This window comes from Pongo pygmaeus, chromosome X (genome assembly GCF_028885625.2).
Source record: "Pongo pygmaeus isolate AG05252 chromosome X, NHGRI_mPonPyg2-v2.0_pri, whole genome shotgun sequence".
Lineage (NCBI taxonomy): Eukaryota > Metazoa > Chordata > Mammalia > Primates > Hominidae > Pongo > Pongo pygmaeus.
The window spans coordinates 124833223-124851354 of record NC_072396.2 but is presented as its reverse complement, the minus strand read 5'-3'; the positions used below and the strand labels follow the sequence as shown (position 1 = coordinate 124851354).

Sequence of the window (18132 nt, the reverse complement as noted above, 5' to 3'; positions counted from 1 at the left end):
TCCCACTCTTACTCATTCAAATCCTACCCATATTTTCCCACTGTGGAACAGTGTCTTGCCAACTTATACCTCTCTCCAATAACCCATAAAGATGGTGATTTGAATTTGGGCCAAGATTTAACATTTTATGAAATACAAGGGGAGAGTTTTGCAGAAAACTCTCCCCTTTCCTGAAGTTGTATGACCTCTATGAGCCTTAGTTTCTTCGTTTGTAAAATGAGAGTTAAAATCTACCTCATGGAATCATTGCTAAGATTAAGCAAGATATATAAGTAGAACTTCTGCACATGGTAGGTACTTGGAGAATGTTATTTCTCCTTCCCTCTTACTCATCTGGACAAGTTTAACTAGAATTCTAAACAGTTAAATATGTATCAATCCTTTGTATTAAATATCTTGATGGTAAAATGTTAAAATATTGATGTGAATAACAGCTGGTATTGAATATTCAAATTAGGGGAACTCTTTCATTGTTTTGAGATAACAGCTTTTCCTGAAACAGCTTTTTAAAAACTATTTTTAAGAAATTCATAAGTTACTTTTAAGAACATTAGCTTAGAACATCTTCCCCTTTCACAACAAATTAGACATTAGAGCCAAAATTGCCCAAATTGGTATGGTTTCTGTCTCCCTACACTTTAATCAAGATGTTTGTCTTTATATCAGCAAAAACCGCTGCTTAAGTGGGATTCCTGCATCCCAATAAATGTATCTGGGCATTTGGTACTTGAGAGACGACTGGGTTTGACAACACCCAGAAGCTAATGAGGCCATGTGCCTTCTCTCAGACCTTGCATTCAGGAGCAAGAAAGCAGAAATACTTTGTGGACTCCTTTTCAGACACTTTACAAAATATAAAATTTTAACCTTGTGAAACAGAAAATAAATGCAGGATAAATGTCCAAACATTTTAGCCCCTACTGTTTTTGAAACTGAATAAAGCCATGCTAGTGAAAAATATTTTCCAGTCAGTGCTTTTTGGAAGCTATTTAGTAGATATTAATTTGATGGGTTAGAGATTGCTGTTATCCCATTAAATGAAGCTGTTTCTGCTTTATATTCAAATATATTTCAAGTTGAACTTGCTTAAATCTAAAATGCTTACACAAGCAAACTGTAGAAAGAATTTAGTCACGCAAAAGAAAACTTTTTCTTAATCCTGGATGTCAACTCTTAAGAAAGCTGTCCACAGCCTACAGAGCAAAAAGGACTTTCCTTCCAGCCTCCTCACCATGTCCAATCTAGTCCAGATGTGAAGAGTCAATTTTGGTTTTAAACAAAATTTGCATGCAGCAGCATTAGAACTAATGAAAACAGTATCTAGACTAAGACGTGCATACAAAATCTTTCAGACCATGAGAAACTAAAAATTTGTTAAAACATCAGTCGGCAGGAACAGACATCTCAAGCTCCACTGATAAGGGAATCAAAACTGGAACTACATGCTGCTTTTAAAAGTGTCTCAAATTTAAGCTCACTCAAGGACTATTAATAGACAGTGTCAAACTGACATGCAGTTTCATCATTAAATCATCTTATTGGTTTGCAAGTTTCCAAGCCTCAGGGCTTCATTATGCATCAGCATAGGACAACCCCAGAATTTGGGGACAAAGACAACATCCCTTTTTGAAAGAGGTGGTAAGAATAAAAACAGGTTGGCCAATCTTGGAAGCCACCCCAATACGGCTTCCCGTGAACCAAAAGGCAATTGAATTTTATTTGTTTTCAAGGCATATGTTTGGAAAAATAGCACTTTTTCCAAGCATGTGCTTAGTTAGAACAAATGATTTATTGCTTAAAACCCAGTCTTTTACTCACACACTTGTGAAAATAAGAAGAAATTACCTATTTCACCATAGATTATTAAATGGAAGTTAACAGTTATTGACAATCGAGTCTTGTGATAAGAAATTAAAATTATAAAGAAAAAGTAAATTTCCCGTCTTTAAATTCTAGGTGGTAGAATTCTGAGAACACTTACAATGAACTTTAAGGGAGTAATTGATTATGCCTTTGAAGTCTCCTATATTCACATATTGGCTGAAAGTAAAGCATTTTAAAATTGGAGAATGAAATGAAGAGCAATAACATTTGTTATATGAAAACTGTGGTTTTACTTTTAAAATGGGATTTTAAAAATGTATTAGTTGGGTCGGGCGTGGTGGTTCACACCTGTAATCCCAGCACTTTGGGAGGCCAAGGCGGGTGCATCACCTGAGGTCAGGAGTTTGAGACCAGCCTGGCCAACATGGTGAAACCCTGTCTCTACTAAAAATACAAAAATTAGCTAGGTGTGGTGGCACACGCATGGGATCCCAGCTACTCAGGAGGCTGAGGCAGGAGAATCGCTTGAACCTGGAAGACAGAGGTTGCAGTGAGCCGAGATCGTGCCATTGCACTCCAGCCTGGGCAATGAAGCAAGACTCCATCTCAAAAACAACAACAACAACAACAACAACAAGTGTATGAGTTGGATGAGTTTAATTTTTTGCTTTCTGTTTCTGCCTAAAGATAAACCAATTTAGCATACATTGATATTAAGATGTCTGCCATATTTTGAACGTTAGCCTGTTGATTTACAGTCTTCCAAATAAGACTGATGCCTGAAGCTCATTTTTTGGTTAACTGCTTCTGTTAGTTACACACCTTTTCCTACCGTCCTCTAATCCAAGTCTATTTAGTCATTTGAAATATCAGTTTTCACCTGTTAGTATTACTAGCTATGTTTGCTATATTTCACAAATACATTTCTAAAACAATCCATTTAATTAGAATTGGACATTAATAGTGAGGCATGTCATTCTCTGTAACAACTAAGATTTTAAGTAGAAATTATTTCACTAATTCATCTTTTATTTCTCAAAGTATTCAAGGCTAAAATTTGGAGTTCTTTAATTTTCACTCTAAGAGGCAAATATTAATTATACTAATGAGTTCAGATGTTTTTATTTTTCCTCCCAATGACCTATTCTTAATGAACATGGTATTATTAAGAGAAATTCCAGTGAATCATCTCCTGTATTTTTTTACATGCATAAATTATATTCCCTAAGGCCAGACTCTTAAACAGACAGATGAACCTAATAGTCTCAACAATGATTTAAAAACTGGCCCTCAATTTTGTTCATTCATTCCTGATCTCGTGGAGTTGTGGTCCTTTTCTTGGTTTTAACACAGTATTCAACAAATTGTTATTATAGTTGATAATATCTACTCATTCTTTTACCTGCCCTAAAAAGTGTAATAAAAGTATTCATACCAAGTATAAAATACATACAAGTATAAAAATGTATAATACATTTAATTTATATGCATCAGTCTCTACAATGACAAGTATGATTTCTTTAGAAACTGATGCATACATTTTCACTGTTTTTCTTTCATTATATATCAGTTTTAATGGATACTCCTTAGAAATTGGAATCATTTTGAGTTTCTTGAAGAGCCTTGATAATTATATTATCAAAATTAAGGAACCTAGATAAACAAAGTTAAAATATTTACAACATTTTGCTTGGGCATACATTCATATTTCCATTAATATATAATTGCTACATTATTAATAAGTGACATGTTTATTATAATGAAACACCTCCATGAATTTAGCGAATTGTAATTCTTATCTCGTCCTCTGAAGTATTATATTTAGAAATACTGTATCTTCAGTTACTGATTTGTGTACGAGGGGGAACCTGGCTGGATATCATTATTATTTGATATATGCCATATAACCTTCTGTTTGGGGAATATAAAATCCCTCGAATTGGAAATGTTCATGACTACCCATGGGATAAATCCAGCTGTTTTTGTTTGGGGTCCAGAGCATAAAAACAGAAAAGGAAAAATGCAGCTTCCCAACAGACCACTACCAAACCACCGTAACAGACAGTCTGCTAGAAGAGAACTGATCAGGCCATTATGTCACTGGACAACAGGACAATCATCTGAGTTGGAATGCTAAATCACGGCAACTCCAAGACATCTGGGATTTTTTTTTTACCCTCACATTGGATACAATCTATGGAATATTACTACATTTAGTTCATTTGTAATTTACAATTTTTGATGACTAAAATTGGAAAAGTATTAGTACATTCCTACTGGCTTTACATATTAATATTGGGCTGTCACCATTACCCAGATTATTTAAAATGTAAATTTTCTTTACTCACTAGATTGGAAGCTCCTTAAGGGCAAGGGCTACTTCTGTATTATTCATCTTCGTGCCACGTCACTTAGAACCTAGTAGATACTCAATAAATACCTATTGAGCTGAACTGACCTTGTCTAAGTAAAAGTGAGTCCAATACACAAGTTACTAGATTGTAGGTTGGTTTGACACAAACTTAATTTTGAAACTAAAAATGAACTAAAGACACACTGCCTGAGAGAAGCAGGCTCTCTATCCCTGTATTCCTATTCTCAGGAATATGGGTAAACTAAGTTTCCATTAAGCACAGTATCTAAAGATGCTGACACATCTGCTAGTTTAATCTCTTTGAATTGCCTTTCATGTATGACCTAATGTTTAGAAAATGACAAGGATCACACATGTAGAGTGACATCCCTGATTAACAGTGATGAGCAGAGGCCTCAGACCCAGGGGAAGCAGAGAACATACATATTTAGTCCATATCACCAAGGCAACACAGTGTACCTCAGCACAGTAGAAAAACAAGCACAGATGTTGATGTTGAATATTTAAAAAGTGTTCCTTACACCCACTATAACAGTGGTTAGACATAAAGATGAATTATTTCAAAAACCAAGCTATTAAAAGTTTTTACTTCTCTAATGTGTGTATATGTGTGCTTTGTTTTTCATTGCTAATACTCCATAGGCAGTCTTGGTCAAAAAAACATTATCTTAGCAACAAAAATAAAGGTTCAAAGTTTGATTCTGACATAAATGACTTGTATATTCTTTTTAAGAACATAAGGAGCTACAGGCCTCAAATAGGGTGCTTCCTCCCCCAAATAGGGAGACATCTGAATTTGAAGCCAGTAAGTCAGCAAAAAATGAAACTATCTGTTGAAGAAAGCTCCCTGGGAGATGACTTACAAATGAGTTCCTGATGAGACTATTTATACTTTTATGGACCAGGAATAAATAATATGGTAAGCTGCAGAATAAAACTGTCATAACATAAGGAAAACTACATGGAACTTGAAAAGGATATAGGAAATAAAATATCAGGGCACCTCTATGGGCTAGGAAAGAGACGAGATTTTGGCAGAGATAAGCATTCTAATTAATGATGAAGCAGGAAAAATTCTCCAAGTCTTACCTCAGCACAACTGAAATATTACCCCAATTTATCAATCTTCCTTTGCTCATACCTGTGTTTACCAAGTAACTTCCTGTTTTCTAATTGTTTACCATAGGCAGACCTATCACTATGAATTAATACATTTATATTCTAACTGGGGAATCTCCGAGTCTTACAAGTTTCATCAGTGGGAAATGGTTTCTCAAGCTGAGGGTCAGACCCTGGATCTATGTCCACCTATGTTACATCCTGGGAGACCCAGCTGGAACAGCCAGCCAAATGATCTCTCTCTTTTTGCTATCCACCCTCACCTTTCTCACCAACTTCTAACTGTAACACAGGTCACCACAATCTTGTATATGTCTGTATCCATCTGAAAAATAAAATCACATGTCATATTGGTAAACAACCAAATGAAGATGGCTAAGACACTAGAATAACAGCAAGGTTATTAGGAAGAAAAATGGTCTTTAACAATAAATAAATCCACAACTGCTCTTTTAACTCCCCAAACAGATTACTGTTCTTACTAAAGCAGGTCCATGTCCCTCATATTCCACTTATAGAAGATATACATTATTTGAGGAGTCTAGTGGGGACCCAAATCCAGATGTTCTGGGCATCTGTTTGGTATGACTTTACTCAAAAAAGAAGGCACTAAAAAAACTGAACCTGAATCTGATCAATCTTATTTGTTTACAGGATATGCAGGAGGCATAAAAACAAGTTAATGACTTCACAGTGATACAATCAACAAAATCCAGAATATGTGTGGAAACTTTAAAGACAAAACAACTAGATTTCTTAAATAATTTAAGGGGGAAAAGAAAAGGTAACTTATAAATTAAACAGACTTCAATAAATAACAACCAAATGCAATGTATGAACCTTGTGTGGTACCTATTTCAAGCAAACCAACAGTTAAGAGAATTAACAGTCTAGACAGTTGATCATATTAAGAAACAGTTCAACTTTTAAGTGTGATAATGGTATTGTGGTGTTTTTCTAATTTTTAAAGATACATACTAAAGTAGTTATGATGCCAGGCATGGTGACTCATGCCTATAATCTCAGCACTTTGGGAGGCTGAACGGAGGCGGATCACTTGAGGCCAGGAGTTCAAGACCAGCCTGGCCAACTATAAAATATATAAAAATTAGCTGGGCATGGTGGCTCATGCCTGTAATCCCAGCACTTTGGGAGGCAGAGGGGGACGGATCACTTGAGGCCAAGAGTTCAAGACCAGTCTGGCCAACATAGCGAAACCCCGTCTCTACCCAAAATACAAAATTAGCCGGGCATGGTGGCACATGCCTGTAATCCCAGCTACTCAGGAGGCTGAGGCACAAGAATCGCTTGAACCCGGGAGGTGGAGGTTACAGTGAGCCAAGATCGTACCACTGCACTCCAGCCTGGGCAACAGAGCAAGACCCTGTTTCAAAAAAAAAAAAAAAAAAAAAAAGAAAGTAGTTATGGATGAAATGATAGGATGTCTGGGATTTGCTTCAAAATAATTGGGGGGTGGGGAGAAATAATTGACGTATAGATGAAATAAGACTGACCATAAACTGAAACTGGGTGATGGATATGGAGAGGTCCATTATACTATTCTCCAGACTTCTGAATATGTTTAGAATTTTCCATTGAAAAGTTGTTTTTAAAAAAACAATCAACAAACAAAACACATACACACACACACACACAAGAGAATGAGCACTGCTGGGTCCTCTGGAGTAACAGAATAAAATTCCTAGTCTAGTTTCTAGCCCCATTTAACTAGACAGTTTCTCTAGAGGTCTACCATAAAGTGGCAATCCATTGACCAAGTCCTGCTCTTCACTCTTATATCATTAGCCTAAGAAAGGACGTTAAGTTGTCTGAGTTTGGTTACTTACCAGATACCTTTTAATATCCAAGTTTGCTACCCAATTTTAACTTGAGTTTAAGAAAACTTAAAATAATTTCTGAAGCTAACAGAATTTTAGCATCTGGTGAATTTATTCAGCATAACCACAGGCATTATCTTCATGCTGTCACACACAGACACAAACACAGATACAGCACAATATCCATATTTAGCCCAAGTGCATTCCTTCTGAGGCTCATTTATATGTCTTCATATGCCACAGCCCATCATTTAAATAATGGATATTTTCAATGCCAATTCCTTTGTTGACTTTCTCACTGTAGAAGGAAAAAAAACACATAAACATCTTTTATGCATTTTTATAGTCTTACTCGTGATAAATATAATTCAAAGTATATTGTTATTTTTTAATTATTAAGCCACAAGTAAAGAACTTATTGACATCACAATTACATTGTTGTTTATATTAAACTACATTACTCTGTGGCAGCTCATATCTAAAAGTGATTTTAGTGATCTAACTAGTGGGTCTATAGAACCAGAGTAACAATGTCACAAGACTAGGGGAATATCAAAGTGCTACATTAACCCTGAAACATAATTAATACCACTAATTTGGTCATCAAATGGGTTCTAAAGTTTTTAAATATACTGCCTATGTTTTGATAATATAGCTTTACTAGTTCTCTAAATATTCTACATTTCTTGTACTACCAGGTCAGAATATAAGATACTGTGTGGTGGTGAGATATATCACTGTTTTTAAAACTAGCAGTAATGATCAGGCGCAGTGGCTCACACCTGTAATCCCAACACTTTGGGAGGCCGAGGTGGGTGGATCACGTGAGGTCAGGAGTTCAAGACTGGCCTGGCCAACATGGTGAAACCCCATCTCTACTAAAAATACAAAAATTAGCTGAACATTATGGCGCACACCTGTAATCCCAACTACTTGGAAGGCTGAGGCACAAGAATAGCTTGAACCCGGGAGGCAGAGGTTGCAGTGAGCCGAGATCGCGCCACTGCACTCCAGCCTGGGCAACAGAGTGAGACTCCATCTCAAAAAAATTTTAAAAAATAAAAATAAAAATAAATAAAATGAAGCTAGCAGTAAAACATCTTCCCTCCTCCCCCAATTTAAATTATACTAAATAAGATTCCTAAAGTACCACGTACACACATATAAAACAGCTGTGTTGGCACATGGGTTCTTTTCAGTGCTTAAGAAAGACTACAATCCTGAAGACAAAATAGGTTTCATTGGCTTCCTAAGTGTTAGGAAATATCAGAAATGAAGCTTCTGTGCTTGGATATTTGTGTAATGTGGTATGCATGATAGCAAATTTCGCCTGTAATTCTGATGCTTCCTGGGTTGGTTACCCATATATCAAAAGTTAAGGGGGCCTAAAGTAAGACTTACATGTCTTCTGCAGACATCTTCATGACTCCAACACATAGAGCATGCTGTTTTCCTTCTGCCATGATAGCCTGAAAGAACACAGCTAAGAAAACTATCAAAATGCCTTGGGGCCTCCCCATCAAGGGAAGGGTGTCAAATAATGATCATGTTACTAGTTAAGCCACTTGGAACCCCTCTTGTGTCTTCTCCTAGACCATTAACTCCTTGAGAGCAGAGACCTAGCAGAGTCTGTGGGTACACTGTAAATACTCAGTAAATGCTAAATGAATAAATCTAATAACCCCTGTTCTTTCAAGTCAAATGTTAATACTATAACCCCATGCTAACAAAACCAGAATAAGTCACACAAAAAAAGGAGTAAAATTTCTTGCACATAAATACTAAAAACTGTGAAATCAATAAATATTAATTGTTCTGATTAATTATTCTGATCACTGAATGGTGGGGATTTTTGTTTGTTCTTGAGACAGAGTCTCACTCTGTTGCCCAGGCTGGAGTGCAATGGCGCAGTCTTGGCTCACTGCAACCTCTGCCTCCCAGGTTCAAGCAATTCTCCTGCCTCAGCCTCCCAAGTAGCTGGGACTACAGGCGCGTGCCACCACACCCGGCTAACTTTTGTATTTTTAGTAGAGACGGGATTTCACCATGTTGGCCAGGCTGGTCTTGAACTCCTGACCTCATGATCCGCCTGCCTCGGCCTCCCAAAGTGGTGGCATTATAGGCGTGAGCCACCATGGCCGGCTGTTTTTTTGTTTTTTTGAGACGGAGTCTTGCTTTGTCACCCAGCTGGAGTGTAGTGGCATGATCTCGGCTCACTGCAACCTCCGCCTCCTGAGTTCAAGCAATTCTCCGGCCTCAACCTCCCTAGTAGATGGGATTACAGGCGCACGCCACCCCACCCGGCTAATTTTTGTATTTTTAGCATAGACAGGGTTTCGCCATGTTGGCCAGGCTTGTCTCGAACTCCTGACCTCAGGTGATCTGCCCGCCTCAGCCTCCCAAAGTGCTGAGATTACAGGCATGAGCCACCACACCCGGCCTGAATGGTGGTTTTATGTAAAGGATGTTTTAAAATAATAGTTAAATTCCCAGTCTATCTTTAAGAGCCCGATATAACAGTTTCAACCTTTCTAGAAAAACCAGAGTGGTCTTGGTTAACATTTGAAGTTTCTGGAATGTTAAACACTGCAGTACATATTTTAAAAAGTCAAGATTCAGGGTACACAAGACCTCTCTGTACCATTTTTTTTAACAACTTTCTCTAAATCTATAACTGTTTCAAAATAAAAATTATTTTTAAAAGTAAAGACTAGGTACTAAGAAAATTTTCCATTTAAGGTTAACTCCAGAACTATAAATTTACCAACACTTAATAAATATTAAAAACAAACAACAACAACAAAAAACCCATCCTCACTTTTCTCCCTTGATTTTCAATTCATTCAGTGTTCCAAATATGTGAGCACCTATTAGGCAAAAAGCATGTCAACATAAGCTGTTCCTAGAATATAAACATACTACTTATACTACCCCTTCACTATAACTGCCCCAACAGAGAATATCATTTTTTTTTCTTATTCTTCTTAAACACACCCCTGGCTGGGCGCGGTGGCTCACACCTGTAATCCCAGCACTTTGGGAGGCCAAAGCGGGTGGATCACCTGAGGTCAGGAGTTTGAGACCAGCCTGACCAACATGGTGAAACCCTGTCTCTACTAAAAATACAAAAATGAGCCAGGCGTGGTAGCGGGTGCCTGTAATCTCAGCTACTCGAGAGGCTGAGGCAGGAGAACTGCTTGAACCCAGGAGGCAGATGTTGCAGTGAGACAAGATCGTGCCACTGCACTGCAGCTTGGGCAACAGAGCGAGACTCCATCTCAAAAACTAAAATAAGATAAACACACTCTAAAAGTAATTTCCCTATTCCCACCAAGTACCATTCCTTTTCTATACCTGAGGCAAATGGCTACTTTAGCTATGATAAAGGAGAAGATGTTCTCCTGTCCAGAATAGTCACAAAAATCTATTTAATCCAGAAAATAGCTGAAACAGCATGGTAGAAATGGAAATAATGCAGAATTATTCAGCTATGTCATGAGTTGAATCGATCTTTAAGGACTATCTGGGACTCTGACATTTCTCTTTGAGAAAACATGCTCTGAGGCCCCCAAACTCAACTTTTCAAATAATTAATTTTCAAAATAAAAGTTGGAGGTTGCCAATATTTTCCACTATTCACTCCTAACACAAAATTGTTGCTTGGTAAGAGATACCTATACCTGGTGCCTAATTCTTTTCCCTTTTGAGAGCTTTTACTCCAATGTATGTCAGTAAGTCAAAATGAACATTACAGTGGCAAGTTGATATCCAAAAAGCTGATCCAATTATATCATCTATATCCTTTCCCCTAGTAATCAAGAATTCCCTATTGTGTCCTAAGTCTGATAACAGTAGGCCCTGACTGGGCTGAAATGCAGCTGAGACTCTTTTGCAACTTGTTCTCATTTAACTTCTAAGAAACGACCTAAGATGAGATAATTTAGTAGCAACAAATAAAATTACTTTATACAACTTCAAATGTAACCAGAAAGGCATGAGATAAGAGTAACAGTAACCTTCAAAAAAGTACATCTAATGTTCTCTTGGATGGTACACCTTTCGCAGTAATGATAAGAGCACAATGAATACATTTTTCAGCAGTTTTAGCCTGGGAAGGATACAACAACGGTATCTACTGCAGCAGGGTAAAGCTTAGCTCCAGGAGAAGTTAAGCCTGGACACATGATATTTGCTCCACTGAGTACAAATTTGATGGCTCCTTTATCAACCTGCTGGTGTGGCAGGATAAAAGGATCTATAAGAAAAGAAATACAATATATTAATGATAAGACTAACGACTCAATAGAAAAAGGCAAAGGATCTGAACAGTATCTCCCCAAATTAATCTGACAGATACAAAAGAAAACTCTGAAACACTATCATTTGTTTACCAAATTGGTAATCTTTTTTGTTTGTTTTTTTGAGACAGGGTCTTGCTCTGCCACCCAGGCTGGAGTGCAGTGGAGCAATCATACCTCACAATAACCTTGAATTCTTGGACTCATGCAATCTTCCCGCCTCAGCCTCCCAAGTATTCTCCAAAAACCATAGTTTCAAAACTATGGTTTTTGGAGACTACTTAATATGCCCTGGGAAATTTTTGTGATATAATGTTAAGTGAAAAACGCAGAGTAAAAAAACGATTAAAAAGATCAGTGGTTACCTGGGGTTGGGGAAGTGGGGGGAGGAAGGATGAATACGTGGAACACAAAGGATGTTAGGGCAATAAAACCATTCTGTATGATACTTTAACAGTAGATACTTGACATTATGTATTTGGGAAAAACCATAAAACTGTAGAATACAAAAAGTAAACCCTAATGTAAACTAAGGACTTGCGTTAATAATAATGTATCAATGCTGGTTCATCAATTGTTACAAATGTATCATTCCAACACAAGATGTTATTCATAGGGGAATCTGAACTGGGGAGAGGGAACTCTGTTCTTTCTGCTTACTTTTTCTGGAAACCTAAAACTGCTCTAAAAAATAAAAGCCTGTTAATTAAAAAAAAAAAAAAAAACTACAAGGGGATGAGGAGAAGTTGGTTAAGGGGTATAAAAATACAGGTCGATAAGTTCCAGTATTTGAGAGTACAATAAGGAAATTATATTTAACAATGATTTACTGTATATTTCAAAATAGCTAGAAGAATTGTAGTCTTCTCAAGACAAAGATAAACGTCTGAGGTGACAGATACCCTAATTACCCTGATTTGATCATTACACGCTGTATAAAGGTATCAAATATCACATGTACCCCTAAAATATGTACAACTATTATAAATATATATAGGTGGGGGGGGATACAGGCACCACAACAGCAGACAATGTACAGCTATGACGTATCAATTTTTAAAAACTATGTAACAGAGAGCCCAATTTAAAAAAAAAATGCATTTACACACATCACAGGAAATAACTGGATGGAAGGACACTTAGTCAACGCTTTCCCATATATAGACTTTTCTCTACTAGGCAAATAGATACAAATATAAAAGATGAAAATGCTCACAATGCTTATCAGAGTTTGTAAATACATATTTGTGTAATTATCTAATTGTTGTTTATTCTCCAAAATAGACTATTAGTTTCTTAAGGACAGAGAAAATGTCTTTGCTTCCCATTGTATTCTCAGCACCTAGCTGAGTACCTAGCACATAGTAAGTTCAATAAATATTTGTCTTTGTTTCTTTTTTTCTTTTTTTTTTTTTTTGAGACTAAGTCTTGCTCTTGTCCCCCGGGCTAGAGTGCAACGGCGTGATCTCGGCTCACTGCAACCTCTGCCTCCTGGGTTCAAGTGATTCTCCTGCCTCAGCCTCCCGAGTAGCTGGGATTACAGGCACCTGTGACCACGCCCGGCTAACTTTTGTATGTTTAGTAGAGACGGGGTTTCACCATGTTGGCAAGGCTGGTCTCGAACTCCTGACCTCAGGTGATCCACCCGCCTTGGCCTCCCAAAGTGCTGGGATTACAGGCGTGAACCTCCGTGCCCGGCAATAAATATTTGTTGAATGAATGAATAAATGATCTTTCTTGGGCTTTCTGGAATGCATGAGAGAATTTGCATTTTTCAGATTTACCACAAGATGGGCATTCATTTTAGTTTTACATCCATTATTACCTAGTACTAATAAATAATGAGTCAATTATCAGAAGTCACTCTAAACTCTTTTTGTGTCTTTCAATATCCCCAAATGCACATTTCTGTTTTTCTCCCCCAGCAGTGTCTTATCTGATTAAATGCATATTTCTTACAAGACTTTACATTTGAATATTGCAATAGGAGTAAAATTTCAAAAAATAAAAATAAAAAAACCTTACATTTGTGAAGTAATCTTAGGGTTGGATAAAAAGGCCCTTCTCTTTGTCTAAAAAAGAGTAATTCTCCATTTACTGTAAGGATTTCTATATGTTCATGGCTGTAAGACAAATGTCACAAAGTACCAAGTTAGATATTTTCTTTCAAAAATTCACAATATAAAACATGCATACACAGTGATAAACTTTCTTAAAAAGTCAGTAAAAATCCTGGCCAAAAAATATTGTTTACATTGTTTTTCCTATCATACAAGTTCAGTAGAGAAAAAAAGAAAAATATTACCTGCTACAACCAATTTTATTTCACATTTTATTAATTCCATTGTTAGGTAATTCAATAAAACAATTCTCTAAAGAACAAACTGAAATAAATTAAATCCAACTCTGAACTAAAACATTTAACTCTTTACTAGAACAATCAATACACAAAGCCACATTTTTTCAGGGACATAGAAAATCTTTGAAAATACAAATATTGGAGTTTTAGAGTTATTCTGTGTCTACCCCATTATTAATCTTTCAATACTTAATCTGAAAATAATTCCATTTAGTATGAGTGCAATCTAATCATTAAATATTCAGCTACACCGAGCTTTACACAGACAAAAACAAAGACTTACCATCGGACTATTTTGACAGGATCTTTCTTAGGCATGATTTGATTAAGCCATGGTTCAATACCTGGAAATTGCTCTATCAATTGATTCTTAATACCCTTAATAACTGAAGTTTTCAACTGGATGCAGTTGGACACATTTTCTTTTTCATCAAATCTGCCAAGTAATTTTTGCAAGAAAAGAAAAGGCATTTCTAAGTAGAGGTATCAGAATACCTAAAGGTACTGTTCTAATTAGTCATTTATTCCCAACCAAGTATTTAGATACTTAATTATGAAATAAATTGTTCTTTTTTTTAAAAAAAAAATACCATCTCCCTTTTACTCTGTCCAGCACAAAACCAATGTCTTAATACAATATGGAAATAAACTGTCAAGTATACAGCAATTAGCTGGGGTTAGGGGGAGGAATATGAGACATACTTTGCACCATAATCTGTAATTAGCTACACAAATGCCTTTCCTGGAAAATCTTATTCAATTCTACCTAGGAAGAAACACAGGCTCCCACCAATAATAAAACCTGAGATCAAAAAACAAAACCTTCAATTGTTGAGATACAAAAGACCAACCCAAGCATAACATAGAAAATCGGCCCCTGCTAGGCTATGTAATCTGCTGAGATTTTAAGTGATGATAATAATGATTTCTAAGATCCCTATTCGTTTTTGCTCAAAATTTCATGCACAAAACCCACCTTCCTTTGCCCATGTTCCCCCTTTGCTTTTTGCGTCTACCAAATCTGGAAGGCAAACCCACTAGTAGGTTCCCAAGGAATTTTTGTCTTCCTTACACTGAATAGCCTATGGGGCAATCGTTATTTTCAAGGCAAGGTTAATCTGGCAGCTAGGCAATAGGCATGACAGGCCGCTTGCTTCCTGTCACCCAGACTCCTTCACTCCCATGACCCAGGAAGTCAAGCCTTCCTTTATTCAGTTCATAACTAATAAACATATGGCAGTGAGCGCAGGGCTCCCCTCTCAGCTACAGAGGATATGCCCCTAAATCACAGTGCACGGATGTGATTGGTAGAACCCTAGGAATGAAGACAGAATTGGGGGAGGGGAGCAAAAGAGAAAGAGGGGTAAGGAGAAAAAACAATGGGAGTGGAGGGACTGAAACCCGATTAAGGACTACGGATGGAAAGCTTAAAGAAGTGTTCAAGTTGGGAGTGAGAGCATAGTACTATAGAAAACCTTAGGGAGTCAGGATGGCAGGGGCGGGGGAGAGAGAAAGAGGATCTTAGCTCTCGCCCTCTTCCCCACCCCCACCCCACCGCCTTTGTGAGCAGCCGATGGAGGCCACAGCATGTCCTTACTTCTTGAACATGATCCAAGGTGAAGGGGGCGACGATAGGGAAGGGCCCGGAATGGGAAAGAAATTGAATTTGCAGGGGTCCGGCAGATCCCCTCACACGAGGAAGGCCGGCACTGACAGTCGGAGCTGTAGTCGTTATCCGGAAAACGAGAGCCAGCCGTGCTTTACGGCTCTCAGTCAAATCTGACTACTTCCGCTCCTCTGGACTCCACGTAGGCGCTTTTGCCGGCTCCTTTTAGGCAACCGGTTCCTCTGCAGTTGGAGGTAGCTGAAAGGGCGGGACTTGAGAGGGAAGAAGTGATAGAGCAATTGCAGGAAGAGAAGAATGGAGGGGGCGGGGAATCAATCAAAGTAGCATTTATGGCACTTGCGTCAGTTACGGGTTCCTCAAAGGGTCAAGATTCTTCCGTGCTTCGTTGCTACCTATCGTCAAACTAAACGATTTTTTTAGAGGGAATGGTTTCTGTCCTGTCTGAGGCAACCGAATGGATTGGTGCTTACCTACCAGCGTGAATCCAGGCAACTCTCATGGCTTCATGTTAAAGTGCTGGTAGGATTGCCAGGTTTAGCAAATGAAAATACAGGATGCCTATTTAAATTTGAATTTCAGGTAAACAACGAATATTTGTTTCAGTGTAAGTATACCTTATTAATATTTTGGATATACTTACACTAAAAATATACAGCGCTCGTTTAGCTGAATTTAATTGAGCATCCTGTTTTTTATCGTATAACCTTATTCACTGGCAACCGTGCGATGCTCCCATAGTTTTTTGCGGGTTTTTATTGAGACAGGGCCTCATTCTTGTCCAGGCTTGAATGCGGTGGTGCTATCATGGCTCACTGCAGCCTCTACCTCCTTGGCTCAAGGGCTCCTCCCACTTCAGCCTCCCAAGTAGCATGAACTACAGGCACACACCATCATGCCCGGTTAATTTTTTTATTTTTATTATTATTATTTTTTTTTTTGTAGAGACGGGGTCTATGTTGCCCAGGCTGGTTGCAAAGTCCTGGGCTCAAGCAATCCTCCCACCTTGGCATCCCAAAGTGCTGGGGTTACAGGCGTAAATGACTGTGCTCCCGTAGAATAATTCCCATAGAATTATTACAGAAGGTAATCTGATTTAAGAGATAATAGCTAAAGATACATGTTTTACTTATGTAATTTTTTTTTAAAAAGAAAGCTGATAGAGAAACAAAATTATGCCAATCAAGAGTTTCACTTTGTTTTTTGTTTTAGAGACAGCATCTCACTCTGTCACCTAGGCTGGAGTGCAGTGGCATGATCATGGTTCATTGGAGCTGCAACTTCCGGCTCAAGTGACCCTCTCGCCTCAGCCTCCCGAGTAGTTGGTACTACAGGCATGCACTACCACACCTGGCCAATTTTAATTTTTTGTAGAAACAGGCAGGGTCTCACTAAGTTGCCCAGACTGATCTTGAACTCCTGGCCTCAAGCAATTCCCCGAACTCAGCCTCCCAAAGTGTTGGGATTACAGCCATGAGCTACTGTGCCTGGCCTAATCAAGGGTTTTGATCAGCCAAGAAAGCATGGAAAAATTTAAAAATCTGAAAAGGACCTACTCAGGAGGTGGGGTGGGTAGGCACTGACATCCAAAACAAATACACCAGTCTCCCCAGGGAGTAAATACTCTAGTCCATATTGAGGAGATGGGCCATTAGAGCAATTATAGCAAACAGTACTATGCATTTAAATGATCCAACTAACTCACCTTGTCTTAATTCTATGGTATGAACAATATTCTGATTATAATTTGGCTTCCCATGAAGATCTGCCTGCGGGGAAAGAATTAGCTATGTTCCAATCAAATCTGCATGAACAATTATGTTTGCATTTGTAAATTAATAAATTGGCATTCTGGTTTATACAACACTCTCTTGTGAACATCCTTAGTGAGAATCCACATTCCCAGCATCCATCAACTCTGCAACATTTAGAATATTGACATTATGAACATGTGAAACTGATGCCCAGACCCCAAGCTGTGGTGAGTGCCACACTGGCAGGATTTTTTTTTTTTTAATTTTTATGGGTACCTAGTAGGTGTATAAATTTATGGGGTACATGAGATGTACAGGCATGCAATGTGAAATAAGCACATCATAGAGAATGGGGTGTCCATCCCCTCAAGTATTTATCCTTTGAGTTACAAACAATTCAATTGTGCTCTTTAACTTATTTTAAAATATACAATTAGGTTATTATTGACTATAGTCACAGTACTAGTTCATTCTCACACTGCTAGAATACCTGAGTCTGTGTAATTTATAAAGTAAAGAGGTTTAATTGACTCACAGTTCTGCATGGCCGGAGAGGGCTCAGGAAACTTACAATCATGGCAGAAGGGGAAGCAAACACATCCTTCTTCACAAGGTGGCAGGAGAAAGAAATGTGTGGAGCAAAGGGCGAAGAGCCCCTTATAAAACTATTAGATCTCGTGAGCACTCACTCACTATCACAAGAACAGCATGCAGAAAACCACCCCCATGATCCAATCACCTCCCACCAGGTCTCTCCCCAGACATGTGGGGATTATGCAGATTACAATTCAAGATGAGAGTGGGGGGGGGGGACACAAATCCAAACCATGTAAGTCACCCTATTTTGCTATCACATATTTGGTCTTAGTCATTCTTTCTATTTTTAATACCTATTAGCCAACCCCACCTCTACTACCCAACCCCCCACTACCCTTCCCAGCA

General features: G+C 38.0%; 1 protein-coding gene and 1 long non-coding RNA gene across 4 annotated transcripts in view; both read right to left on the bottom strand.

The window, feature by feature from the left end:
- Positions 1–7248: 7248 nt before the first annotated feature.
- Positions 7249–15741, bottom strand: MCTS1 (MCTS1 re-initiation and release factor). 2 transcript variants are annotated; one of them, XM_054471324.2, is made up of 6 exons: positions 15410–15741; positions 14096–14248; positions 13479–13576; positions 11277–11410; positions 8557–8624; positions 7249–7453 (listed from the first exon to the last, which is right to left on the bottom strand). In XM_054471324.2, the coding sequence occupies exons 1-6, from the start codon at positions 15418–15420 to the stop codon at positions 7372–7374; spliced, it is 546 nt and encodes a 181-aa protein (XP_054327299.1). In that variant the 5' UTR covers positions 15421–15741; the 3' UTR covers positions 7249–7371. The 2 variants fall into 2 exon arrangements, with proteins under 2 accessions (XP_054327299.1, XP_054327298.1); XM_054471323.2 differs by lacking the exon at positions 15410–15741 and adding an exon at positions 14789–15293.
- A 1400-nt stretch (positions 15742–17141) lies between these two features.
- Positions 17142–18132, bottom strand: part of LOC129024347 (uncharacterized) — a 47438-nt gene continuing 46447 nt past the window's right edge. For both annotated transcript variants that reach the window (XR_008497073.2, XR_008497074.2), the window contains exon 4: positions 17142–17205. This is a non-coding gene — a long non-coding RNA (uncharacterized LOC129024347). The remainder of the gene's footprint in view (positions 17206–18132) is intronic.